Consider the following 12,819-nt stretch of genomic DNA (forward strand, 5'->3'; position numbering starts at 1 on the left):
TCTTTAAAACAAGAGCTAGAAAAAAAAACCGATTCGAGTTCTACGTACAAAAGAAGAGGACTTGTGAAACTCAGAATGACAGGTGTTCCTTTTTTTTCTTCCCATACAAAACATAGCGATTTTATTCTACAAATAATGGGGATAAATTTTGTTTAATTATGCCTGTTCGAGAAAACTTGCATGTTTACTTTTCTCCTTCTTTTTTCCTTTCTCTATTTGTGGTGCGCCGCTTAATGCGGTACGTTGTACCGTCACTAGTGTGCGCACATGTATAGTATATTTAATAATATTAACAAATAGTGTAACACTCATGATAACGCTGATGAGCACGATGTAATTCGATTCCTTCGTGAAAATCATGGCAATGGATGCATCAAACGGCGGTGCAGCAATGTAGGCGTAAGTACCAGGTCGCGTACGACGATCGGCCCGGATGGTCACGCTGTCGTTACATTTGACACCAAGCTCCTGTCACAAACGGCGCTGACGCTGACGCCGATGCTGCTATCGCCGCCAGCTACGCGACTCGCCGTCCTCGTCTTCTTCCTCCTCGTTCTCCTCTAAGAGTGCCTCCGCCTCCGTGCCCTGGAAAAATTACATCTTTAACGCTTGAAGAACCAGCAGAAGATACGGAGGTGCTTTTGTCGTAGGATATTTAATTAAACCTGCACTGCCCAAAAGAAAAGGCGTGTTACATCGGTGCTGCGTTTTATGGAAATTTCAGACCAAATAAAATTTCTTTCCGTTAAATATCTTCTTTGTCTATTTACGAAATCCAAACGAAAGACGTAGGAAAGTCTTAATCAATAAAACCTAAATATATCTTAAAAAATTAAAATTCTAAATTTCCAGAGTATTATCAGAATTTTTCTTGATTTCTTAAATAACTTATTTCTATATTCTATTTTTAAAAGGATTATTATTCTTATTTAAAATCGGATTCTCTCGCTCACCTCCAAGTCAATATCTTCGTCTGCGCTAGGTGCAGTCTGCTCTGAACGTGACGTGAGCTGTATAGTTGCGCTCGAGTTAGTACCGGCTCCTCCACGATGTAGATGATGGCCGGACACCCAAGTTATTGATAACAATCTGTCTTGAAATGTGCGTCCTTTCACTAGGGCCACTTCAGCTTCTTTCCTCGATTTGAAATTGATAACGATCGAAGGTGTCGCATCGTCTACTATTTGATTCACTATCTCACCAAATTGCTGCAGCACAAGAGAAAATTGGCGATAATATTAATTGCACGTCGTGTGCTTGTTGAAATATTAATGAAAAAGAAATGGAGCTTCGGCCATACATTTGTAAAGTCTTGTGTCCACGATCCAAGAACTGTGTTCAAATTCTAGTTCAGTTAAAGATGCAAGTTAATTGGCTGCATATTTATCCGAACTAGAACTTGGACACAGTTCTTGGATCATGGAGACAAGGCTTAACAAATATACAATGCAAAGGTGTCGTTTACTAGAAAAAAAATAACACATCGCTTTAATCTCGAATTGTTTCTGCTGGCAATGAATAAGTTTACGGAAAATAATTAAAATTATTAGAGAAATACAGAGGAAATATAAGTGTAGCGTGCACACAAAATCTCTTTCGTATGTTTGTTACTCTGGAGCGACAGAAAGATCGCAGTATCGAAATATCACGAATGCACCAATCTTACTTGAAAATGCGCTAGAACCTCAGCCTTTTCTTCAGTTTCATAACCGGAGACTAGAAGACTCGTTGGCCGGTGATCCACCGAGACGTGAGCAAAACTTCCTCTGCCGCGGCCCCGGAAGGACAGCGCGTGGGTGCCGCGCGCGACTCTGCTGACCTTCGCGCCTCTACCCACGCCGGGATTCGCGTTCAAGCCCAACGCGGCCGCCTGGGCGCGAAGTTCGTTCAATCTCTTCTGCAACTCGCCAGCGTCTTGGCCCTCCTGCTGCGCAGTCATTAAATCTAACTCGGCGTCCAGTATCTCCTTCTGCGTTTGCTCCCTGGACTTCACCTGCGACTTATTGCCACCGATCTGACCGTTCGCGCCTAAATCCTTGCGCAAATTGTCGACCGACTGCTGCATAGCCTTTATCGTCGGCATGATCGACTCCTTTTGTTCCGGATTCTTTTCGGCCTTGTCAATCAGGGCGCGTAATTCAATCAGATGCTTGTCCAGTAACTCCTGTTTCCTCTTGCGCAGATCGGCGGTCAGCTTTATCGCCTCCTTACGCTTCTCCTCCTGCTTCTTCTTCAGCGTTTCCTTAGCCGCTAACATCTCCTGCGTTTTTTTTATCGCAAGAACCTTGTCTTCTCGAGTAGGAACAACGGCAGCTTTAGGTGAAGTCGGAACCAAGGTTTGCGTGACTTGTTCCTCGGTCGAACGACGCGTAGGAACGTACTCGTTTTCCTCAGTTTTTGCCGTTATTGTTACCGCGGCGCCCAGCCTTTCCTTCACAGAGGGACGGCATCCTGAATACAATAAAATTCTTCGTGTCTAAGTCACGATCGGCGATTTAATATTTAACATGAATAATAAAGGATGCGCTGCCTTACCCGGTGGCACATTTTCGATAGCTCCACCAGCCGCATTATTATTGACGTTATTATGCCAAAATACTTTAATAAATCTATTATTCAACACAGCCTCTGTGCTTCTGTAAGCGGACTTTGCTTCGGCAGGTAGTTGGAAGGTAACCAACGCTGCCTCGGGATCGCCACCAAAATTCACTTGAATATTTACAATTTTACCGAATTTGGAAAAATGATTATTCAATTGTGTTATGTTGTTTAAGCTCCGTGGGACCTTCTTCAGTTCGAGAGAGCAATTGGCCGGGTTATGCACTACTCTCTGCTTCGGTCCCAGCCGATTAAAGTCAAACGTTTGTTTGCGCTTCAGCGGATTCTGGGTGTGGGTTATTTCCGACGAATTTGTGTGGGGAATAACCGGTACACTGATCAGCTCTCTTTGCCCCCTGCCGTAAATCCCAGGCGCGGGTGGCGGATGCCTTCCCCACGGCATTCGCGGCTCCATGCTAGGTGCGTCCGGGTTATACTCTGCGAAAGCATCTAACATATTTAATTTTAGAAATACCGTGCTTATAACTGTAATCCTATAATACATAAAGTTACAACTTTATATAGCTACTCTTTCTTTTCTAATTAGTCAGTGTCAGAGCTACAAAATCTTCATGCATTAATAGCTCACAATTTGACTGATATTTTAAATCAAATGGTTGAAAATTGTAATTTTGTAATTTTTACTAGTGCCTCTTTTAATATGTAGTTTTCCTCTTAAAAAAAAAAACATATTGCTTTAGTGTGACATTAAATTATTAAAACAATTACAATGAGATTTGCAAGATGTGAAAACACGTACCCATATTAGAATGGTGGTTTCTTAAGTGAGGTGGTGGTAAACTCGCAAGAGGAAGATGTGGCGGTGGTGGATTGCCATTAGGACCCTGCGGTGGTTCTGGCACCGTGGCAACTGGGACTGTTCCTGGAGCTTGAGCACTGTGCGGGCCGAAACTCAAAACTCGACTAAGTGCCACATCTTCCAGCACGACTGGGTCCGTGCCGTGATCATAGGGACAAAGATCTCCCCTCATGCAGTATCCCTTTTCTACAAACATAAATACAAAAGAGATAATGATATCTAAATGGAATTATGATTTTGCGTCACTCTATTGTCACTGCCAGTTTAAATCTTTAGAGAAATGTTCATTAGACGCCACAGCTATTCCGCTTTCTAAATTGTTGAGATACATACCGTCGAAGTCTCTGCAACGTCTCTTTGCTTGTTGTTGAAAAGAACCGGTCTGATTATTTGGAATACTACTCGCAACGGCGACAACACTTTGTATCGATTGACTAGTCGTAGACAGCCTCATGTCTACATCTCCGTGATTACTATCCTGGGTCGGCGTACCACCACCAGGACTCCCCTCGATTCGATCCGTTCTATCTACCTCTATTCTTTCGAAGCGGTCGATCTTCTTCCGCTCTATCGATCTTGAGCGCGATCGGGATCGAAGCGGCGTCGGAGATCTGTTTCTAAACCTCGCTCGGTGATCGCGGACGTCTGGGACGTCGCGTATCCTAGGTCGTATCGGTGATGTACTGCGACTCCTTGTACGTCTAAGAGATAAACATACACAGTAAGATACTCAAGGGCAGTTTAAAAACTCTGAGGAAATGGAAAGTCAATCGAATCAATTGAATAGGAACAAACTAACAAAGAGGTGTCTTAACTTATAAACATTAAACAGTCTAAGATATGCATCGCTCATCGTTAGGGAATTACTCAACTACGACTGTTAGTAAAATCTTTTCTCTCAAAGCATTAAAGAGTGCGTAATCAGGCCTGGGAATTGTGATAAAAGCATTAAACTTCGTTAGACAACTCGAGTACAGACACATGAGGTATATCGCACCTGCGATCATGTCGTCTGGTACTGATCGGCGGAGATTCATTTCGCCATGGGCGACTTCTATCTCTTTCCCTATCACGCCGTATGTGTTCTCTACTTCTGGATCTACGTCGGTCCCTTTCCCACGATCGTGATCGTGATCGTGTTCTCGACCTCATTCTTCCACTCCTATATTTTACATAGCACGATAATAGAAAATCCAATATATTAAGACTTAACTTGCTAAAATCCTTGTATTATTTTTAGCTCTTCTTTTCTAATATAAGCTATAAACATTGGCGTGCACTGAGTCAAAGAGGCATTAATTTTATACTTTTCTTTTAAAAAGAAAATTAACGAAGACGTAATTACCTGCTTCGAGATCGTTTTTCCTTTTCCTTATCCTTATCTGAATCAGACTTTCTAGTCTCGCGTTTACTAATTACGGCAGGCGCGGATCCATTAATTTGAAGTGGAACAGAGGGATTCGTAACTAGATTCGGTACTAGTGGAATTGTCGCGTCCATTATCTTCTCCGTTGAAGGCGGTACAATCGGAGCTGGCGGATTCACGCCGGGTGGTGTCCCACCACCGTCCGGATCGCTCTTAGGCGGTGGGAGCACGTACTCCTGGGTCTCCAATGTCTTGAAGAGCAATTCCACAAAGTTTTTGGTTTCTGGAAGCAACAATTGCGTATTTAATGTCGGGAAAACGACGGCTCGTCAGATCCAAAATTTATATTATCCAATATTTTACGTAAACGTACCTTGCTGCAGAAACACATCCAACTGCTCGACCATACCACCGCGTAGTTCCTCCAAAGTTTTGTCCTTCTTGACCAGCGCGTAGACATATTTGGCTAGAGCAGCAGGATCTGCATCGCATCTGGCGGAGGAAGAGAAATTATTTGGTAACGGACCTTCGTTGTCAAAGGAAGTGAGAAAAATGCTTCTGCTACACAAATACCTAAAAGGCTCATTATGAAAAAAAAAACGTAAATGTCACCGGTGTTTATCAAATTAAATCCCCAACGTTCTGTATTAAACGTGAAACTTTTGTGCTCCAATATGCTCGATCAAATTCAACGATACCGTTGACAAGAGATACATTTTGTATTAAGATTAAAATGCGTAAAATAATTATACAACGTTGCCATAAATAAAACACAAATGTACAAGATATTCTAATGTAAAGAAAATTATCAAGTATATTACTTGTACTGAGAACTAAGCAAGAGAAAGTATAACACATGTATATATGAAACATGATCCATAGACTTCTAAGAATTATCTGAACCTAAGAATTATCTGAATCAGATACTTAAATTAGTAGCAGCTCAGCTGCTTGCTATTTTTTTTAGTAACTCGTTTACACAATCCTGCAATCGACAGTTTGTTGAACACCGTGGACGTTAAAAGATCTTCTTCAGCGAAGAGATGCAAACTTACAACATAACTGCAAAGTATCTTGTACATTATGCACCAAGCATCGCGATGCAAATAAATCGTTCAATACCTTGCTAGATTTAATGAAAGTGAAGCTTACATTTAATCAGGAATCAGGAGAATTGAAAAGAGGCGTAAATCGCACTATACATTTATATCCTTAAAGCAAAAATGCGCTTCTTCTTCAAGCAACTGTGTAGAATAAACCGAATGTCAATATGATCAAGCAGAAAATCACGACAGCACATTCACCCCAAAAAAAAAATTCATATTCATCAGTCTTTAACTTAACAGTTCTCTGTATTATCTAAATCAGATTTTCTCCTGGACAGGACATTTAATTACTTTCAATTAATGGCAGCTCATTAAGAATCAGAGTTTTACGTTGAAAACGCTCAGAGGAAGTAACATCCATCACTCGGCGAGAAACAATCGTCCAATCGTTCCACCCATCGTGGAATACGCGTCGTCCGGAATGAAAAATACCAAGGATTCTCCACTCGGTCCAACGCGGACGCGACAACGTCCGCCGTGGCGTATCAAACGAGGGACCGACACATGATACCTCGATACGGCCCCAAGAATTCAACACTCGCAGCGAGCGGACGAGCCGTCGATTACGAGGAGTACGGTAACTCCGCTGATACGAGGACGGGGACGGGGACGGAGAAGGAGGAAGCGAGGGCGGCCAGGGGTTGGGGGCGGAGGACGCGAGAGCAACCTCGTCGTGTAAATAACCGTGCCACACGGGGTGCGCGATGCGGCGCGGCGCGGCGCGGCGCAGCGCGGCAGAGCGACACATGTACGGCCATTTACGAGAGCACTGTGCCGCTGTACACACATACGTATACGCGCGGAGTGGTGCACTCTGATCAGGGGGAGCGCGGACTGGCCTACTTACAGCGGCTCCAGCACGGCGGTGAGCCACGCCTTGAACTGGTCCGGATTGTTGATTATCATCCTCGGCGGGTACCGCGTCACGGTCCAGCATAGAAGGCCTCGCGGGACACACGTCAGTCACACGGGGTACCACAGGCGAGAGCGAAGCCAGTCTACTCTACCAGGTGAGGACAGTCGCCATTCTGAAAATCAGTCGCTGTTGCATTGACCGCGGAGTGCTCGCGGTCACCCAGAAGACGCACCGACCGGCGAAGGTGCGTCGCGGTAACAGCTGCTGCCGCGTCCGGACCGCGGCCGGAGGTGGCGCCGATCGCGCCGACGCGTCCGCCAATAGGAGGCCACGAGATCGATTCAAGCCTGCGTCACACTACGAAAGGTCAATTTTGTGTGTCTCAAACCTATCACACAATGCCAGGCAACAGACAATAGGAATAGAAAATAGAATTTTTGACGCGTTGGATTCGTCAGAAATTTTCTACCAACCAATCCAACGCGTCAGAAATTCTATTCCCTGTTCCTGTTGCCTGTTGCCTGGCATTGTGTGATGTAAGCCTATCACACAATGCCAGGCAACAGGCAATAGGAACAGGGAATAGAATTTTTGACGCGTTGGATTCGTCGAAAATTTTCTTCCAACCAATCCAACGCGTCAGAAATTCTATTCCCTGTTCCTGTTGCCTGTTGCCTGACATTGTGTGATAGGCTGTAGGCTTCACACTATGGCCGGTATTCATCTTTTATGGAATAGCCGCAAGTTGATTGGCTACACATTTCTCGGAAAACAAACTTGGACCAAGTATCGTGAACGCAATTAAGCCTTTAAGGCCTGTATCCACGATGCTAGAACTTGGACCAACAGGCCTTTAGAAAAAGACGAAGCTGCTCACTTTTTGCATTTTCACTACATTGTAAAATATATAATTGCTCCCCTGGCTTGTGTCTACGATGCTAGAACTTGGTCCAAGTTCCGAGAAATGTGTATTATAGCTGATCAACCTGCAGCTTTTATGAAATTATCCGGACCACTCACAAATCTTTTTAATTACACTTCATAACTCTTTGTACAAAATACAAACGATTGTATAAAAAAAAACTTTGTTTAATTTATCTATTTCGGTTAAATGCGGAGTGGAAAATAATTATGTTACATATGAACGAATGACTCACAAGTCTTTTCAATTTCACTTAAAATCACTTCATATGAAGTGTAAACGTTTGCAAATAAAAATTATTTATAAATACGTTCTTTTCTCCCGTTTTTTCGAGTGTGGGCAAATTGTTTCTAGACCCAAAAAGCACATTGGAGATCAGGCTTTAGGCTGTCGTTCGCGAAGGATTCTAGGTAGCCAATCGTCTTCCGCGCGTTTCTCGCTCGTCGTGGATTGGCCCGCCACGGCGATGCGTGACGAACTGCGCGAATGAGCTGTTTGTTATTTTGCAGCATCCCTTAGATATTTGGTCACGCGAAGATTCGAGAAGCTCGGGGCAAGCGGATTCGGGATAGTCGGGATTTTGTGCTCAATCTTTTCCGCGTGGTCTCATCGAGCGGGCAATAGGCGTACAATGAGCGAAGACAAGACCAGCGCGAAAACGGAGACCATCAAGGTAAGTGAAAGCGATACGAATAATTTGATGTAAAAATGTAACCGCGAGAAAGAATTGGGGCTAAAAGTCACGTTTTTTTCATAGATGCCCAAGCCAACGATAAAACACGATTGGTACCAAACGGACACCCACGTGGTCGTCACGATACTCGTCAAGAATGTAGAAAACGTCAAAGTTGATTGTGGGCAACGTACAGTACGTATCCTCATCTGCCCGTTTGCCAACAAATGACGCCGCAGCCTCGAAAAACAGCGCAATAATTCTAAGGCCGCGGTCTACTTGGAGTTACAAATGTCTCGAAGCGTTCGCTTGACCGACCAGAGGACAGAGAAGTTGTACGCTTAGAAGCGTTTGTAGCGCCAAGTTTGCGAGACACAATTTTCTTTTGTATTATACTTTCCAAGCTGTGTACTTTTCAACCTTCGGCTACTTAAATAATATTTGAGACATCTCGTAATTCTCACATTGTAGATTGTGATAATTGTTAGTAAGAGGAGAGCTAAGTAAAACTTTCAACAAATTGTAAAATACCGCTTTCTCATTTGTAAAACTTGCAAAATTGTTTTTTAGTTGAGTGTATCTGCAATGTTACCAACTGGCAGTGAATATAGTTTAGAGCTAGATCTGGCCAACTCTGTCGTGGCGGAACAATGTTCGCATAAGGTAATGCCATCCAAGATAGAAATCAAACTGAAAAAGCAGGATGGTATTAGATGGACAGATCTGGAAGGTAATTCAAGTAAATGTCAAGCAAAACCTATACCGAAGGGTAAATGCTGACTCGTGCAATTGCAACTTTTTACTATGCAGTGAGATTTTTAAACCTTTATCTTATGCCATTTAGTTCCTGAATATTTCTTCCGCAATGGTGCTATGATCAATACAACGTATACATGCGTATTGTTTCAGGGAAAGATCCAGCCGACGTACAAATAAACAAGTATCCAAGCTCCTCCAAGACATCCACAGATTGGGATAAGCTAGAAAAGGAAATAGTGAAACAGGAGGCAACGGAATTAGCTGATGGCGAGACTGCGGTGAATGCCCTCTTCCAAAACATATACGGCAGTGGATCCGACGAAGTGAGGCGCGCGATGAACAAGTCTTTCGTAAGTAAAATATTTATCGTTGACAAACAAAAGTTGCTTTGTGAAATAATTTACTTGTTTTGGTACCAAACGTAAACTTAATAAGAAACAGAGAATTTGTTATCAAGATATATGTATGTTTGCAGTCGCTCTCCTAAAGACGAAAGTTAGAAATTAATTTGTGCAGATAAATAGAGGAAAGTCCCCTATTATGGGCTCCTAATATGAGATAGCGGAGTTTCTGCTAAATTAATGGGCATCATCTGTTGGTTCCACCATGAATTTATTGCCTCTGGAGTGAAATCCGTTTAGTGGAAAATTTATTGTTAGATCGTGCGTTCGTTGCGATAAAAATTATGGTTGGATTTGGACGTTGAAAACCCACCTCATATTAGAATCCTGTCTCCTAACAGAGAACTTTCCTCTACATGTAAAATACATAGAATGTAACGAGTCAACATGACATATTTATAAGAAATTTTTCATTTTACGATATATAGATCGAATCTGGCGGCACTGTCTTAAATACGAATTGGGGTGAAGTAGGGCAAAACCGAGTTAAGAGAAGACCACCAGACGGGATGGAGTGGAAATCTTGGAGCGAATAACTCAAAATTTTCTTTCTTTCGTTTTCGATTTTCTTAAAGTTTCATAGTTTTCTGCTTCCACAGTTCACATGTTCGATTCTTAATCAACCGCATATCTTTATAATGTACTATTTATAAATACAATGTATGTTTACAAGGTAAACATATAGTATTGTATTTACTTGAGAATTTTACACGAATGATAATTAACAGTTTTAAAAGTTTTATTTTGTCTTATAATAAAAGATACAAAATTATTAACGTTTCCTTATTATTACGATCATCTGACATGCACTTCAATTTAACTAGATATTTTACAATTGTACAACGTAATTGTATAATTTAAATTGTACATTATTAAAGAGGCCAGAGGAAATAAATGCTCACAACACTACGTGATAAAAAATACGATGTACTTTGCCTGGCAAGTGTGAACAAGCTTTTATTACCTGATGAAAGAAATTTTTACTTTCACTGTTCACCTCTATTTACGACTTCCTTTACAATATTCTCAAATTCTGTATACTATATGTTACCGATAAAGGGTTTAATCAATAATTAATTACAAATCGGAAAGAATCACGCTAGATCCGCCGAAGTTTCGCTTGTACCTGAGCAATGTAAATTTTTAATAATGTGTATATATAAGCTTCCGTTACTTGTAAAAAATATACGATCCACATACGTAAATACCTCTCTTGATGTAACTCGCTCCTGAAATCAACAAATTTGCTGAATACTTGGCAGAAGTTACCAAGATATTCGACGTGCTAGATTGACCGCTTTCTTTGTCTAAATCTACAGGCTTTTCTTTGCCTCTACCGATATCCATTGCTTGGGAGAACTTGGTATTGACTGACTGCAGTATCTTTTTTATGTCGGACAGCTCATTTGTATGCGTATTTAGTAACGACTGATTCTTTTCTTGCGCTACCTCTACGGTATTTCGTATGTCTAATATCCTCCAGTTATTGAGTATCATTGAACCGATCAACGACACGATCGCTAACGCGGCCGAGGCGATAATGGATAAGTACTTGTACTTCTGTGCGTTTAAGTTCTGGCTAACGTGATAGTCTTTTATCGCCGTTGCCAGCTGTGTAAAATTGTCCCTCTCTTCTTTCTCGGATAGCGCCAGTTGGCTAATGACTTTCTTCTGCTCCTGTAAAAACTTGTGTTCCACTATCGTTAACTCCACGTACTTGGGATCGTCCCGCTTCGTCTGAATCAGCTCCGCGTAGTTATTTTGCAACTTAAAAGCTACATCCGTTAAATCTTTATTCAGTTTTCTCCGATAGTCCTGACATTCGAACAGTTTGTCCTGAAGACTGATCACTTGCTTTCTGGCCGTCTCGACCGTATTCATTCCTACCAGCTCATTGTACCATCGCCACCACTTAACGACCTTATCCGGCAACGGTGCGCCGGATTCTGACGCCTTGGCGTTTAAATCTTGTATTATGACAGCCTGGTCATTAAGTTTCTACAACATAAATGTTAATTTTATGCAACAGTTGTCTGACATACTGTGTGCAGAATATTTCGTAGGATTAGAGCTGCGGCTATTTTTCTTAATGGAAGAATCTTCAGATTGGATGAATTAGAAATTGATTTCTCAATCAAAATGCGTGCTCAGTGGGTTTCGAGCAATTAATAACCGACGGTAAAAAGCCCCAATTAAAGTTTCAGCTCGATACAATTTGGCGACATTGTTGCGGGACCGAGAAAAGTACAAAGTAGAGAAATATATCGCGAGACAAATGTCACTTAGTAAAATTCGGTGTCGTCCAATCTAAAGATCTAAGAAATTCTGGACAGCTCGTCGATGAAAGGGACACTCGACATCGCCACTTTGTCCCGAACAACGTCCATCTCTGCCAATGCACAACTTCGATCTAGGTGTAACTGACTTTCTAGCATTTTCTAGCTTCAGCAGTTGGAAAAAGATAAGACAGTAAGTCGAACCGGGATTAAAGTCAATCTGCATTGGTAGAAAGGGGCGTTTGGAGTCGACCGAGAGGAGACTCGTTCGGAAATCAACGTTCAAGGGACGAGTTGTGTGAGATAAGGGAACAAAAAAATCCGCTCTTATATCCGCGCTAGACGTTCGTCGCTTACTTTCGCAACGACGTTGTACTTTTCGGTCGCGACGCTTTGCGCACTGGCGAGCTTGTTCTGCGCTTTGCCCGCGGCGTTTTCCACGAGGCCCTTCGCGCTCTGAAGCACGCCGCGTCTCCTCATCTGCTGGTTCACCAGCTTCACCAGCTGCCGGTAGTGCTCCATCATTGCGTCCAACGGACAGTGCGACGCAACGTCGAGTAAACTGAACTATATCGCACGACGGAGTTGAAATGACGGGGGACTCGCTCGAGACCCGAGACTCGAATCCCGATCCGCCTGGAATCCAACCTAGCTTAACCTCCAATCCGCGGCCCCGGCAGGACGAGAGGACGCACGTGTGCCGTTCACGTTCAACGGGATAAGCAGTTTAGGCCGCATCCCGATACGCATATTCGCTGCTAACGCTGAAAATTTATAAGGCACGTGACACATGCCGTACGGCAGAGGTTAAGATTTTTCAATACCAACCACACTGGCCCGCGGTATTTTTCTTATGTAATAATTAATTCGCTGCGCGTGTCTACCTAACCAAGCCGCGTTTTCCCGCTCAACGCGACCGAGTATCGAGGAGCGTCGGCTACGAGGATCGCGATCAGATCAATTATCGCACTTGACCACACGATTGACTGTTTAAAATAGTTCAAATTAGCCGGCGCACTTCTCCGAGATCGCCCGCGATCGT

The 12,819-nt window shown here is 42.9% G+C and overlaps 3 protein-coding genes across 5 annotated transcripts; 1 reads left to right on the forward strand and 2 right to left on the reverse strand.

Moving 5' to 3' along the window:
• Nucleotides 1-89: 89 nt before the first annotated feature.
• LOC105561174 (RNA-binding protein 26) lies at nucleotides 90-6,811 on the reverse strand. Of its 2 annotated transcripts, none has more exons than XM_012010930.1 (10): nucleotides 6,738-6,811; nucleotides 5,158-5,276; nucleotides 4,764-5,067; nucleotides 4,416-4,580; nucleotides 3,752-4,119; nucleotides 3,359-3,604; nucleotides 2,536-3,036; nucleotides 1,667-2,451; nucleotides 954-1,208; nucleotides 90-585 (listed from the first exon to the last, which is right to left on the reverse strand). In XM_012010930.1, exons 1-10 carry the CDS (start codon nucleotides 6,794-6,796, stop codon nucleotides 505-507), a joined length of 2,883 nt encoding a protein of 960 aa, XP_011866320.1. In that variant the 5' UTR covers nucleotides 6,797-6,811; the 3' UTR covers nucleotides 90-504. The 2 variants fall into 2 exon arrangements, with proteins under 2 accessions (XP_011866320.1, XP_011866319.1); XM_012010929.1 differs by having other exon boundaries at nucleotides 2,536-3,048.
• Nucleotides 6,812-6,815: 4 nt separating this feature from the next.
• Nucleotides 6,816-10,422, forward strand: LOC105561173 (suppressor of G2 allele of SKP1 homolog). The gene is made up of 6 exons (XM_012010927.1): nucleotides 6,816-6,900; nucleotides 8,178-8,341; nucleotides 8,426-8,536; nucleotides 8,912-9,071; nucleotides 9,251-9,450; nucleotides 9,930-10,422. Exons 2-6 carry the CDS (start codon nucleotides 8,300-8,302, stop codon nucleotides 10,035-10,037), a joined length of 621 nt encoding a protein of 206 aa, XP_011866317.1. The 5' UTR covers nucleotides 6,816-6,900; nucleotides 8,178-8,299; the 3' UTR covers nucleotides 10,038-10,422.
• On the reverse strand, nucleotides 10,223-12,819 carry LOC105561172 (coiled-coil domain-containing protein 51-like). 2 transcript variants are annotated; one of them, XM_012010926.1, is made up of 3 exons: nucleotides 12,606-12,819; nucleotides 12,135-12,532; nucleotides 10,223-11,499 (listed from the first exon to the last, which is right to left on the reverse strand). In XM_012010926.1, the coding sequence occupies exons 2-3, from the start codon at nucleotides 12,300-12,302 to the stop codon at nucleotides 10,672-10,674; spliced, it is 996 nt and encodes a 331-aa protein (XP_011866316.1). In that variant the 5' UTR covers nucleotides 12,303-12,532; nucleotides 12,606-12,819; the 3' UTR covers nucleotides 10,223-10,671. The 2 variants fall into 2 exon arrangements, with proteins under 2 accessions (XP_011866316.1, XP_011866315.1); XM_012010925.1 differs by having other exon boundaries at nucleotides 12,135-12,541.

This window comes from Vollenhovia emeryi, unplaced genomic scaffold, assembly GCF_000949405.1.
Source record: "Vollenhovia emeryi isolate VEMERY1.0 unplaced genomic scaffold, V.emery_V1.0 DF939210.1, whole genome shotgun sequence".
In the NCBI taxonomy this organism is placed as follows: Eukaryota; Metazoa; Arthropoda; class Insecta; order Hymenoptera; family Formicidae; genus Vollenhovia; species Vollenhovia emeryi.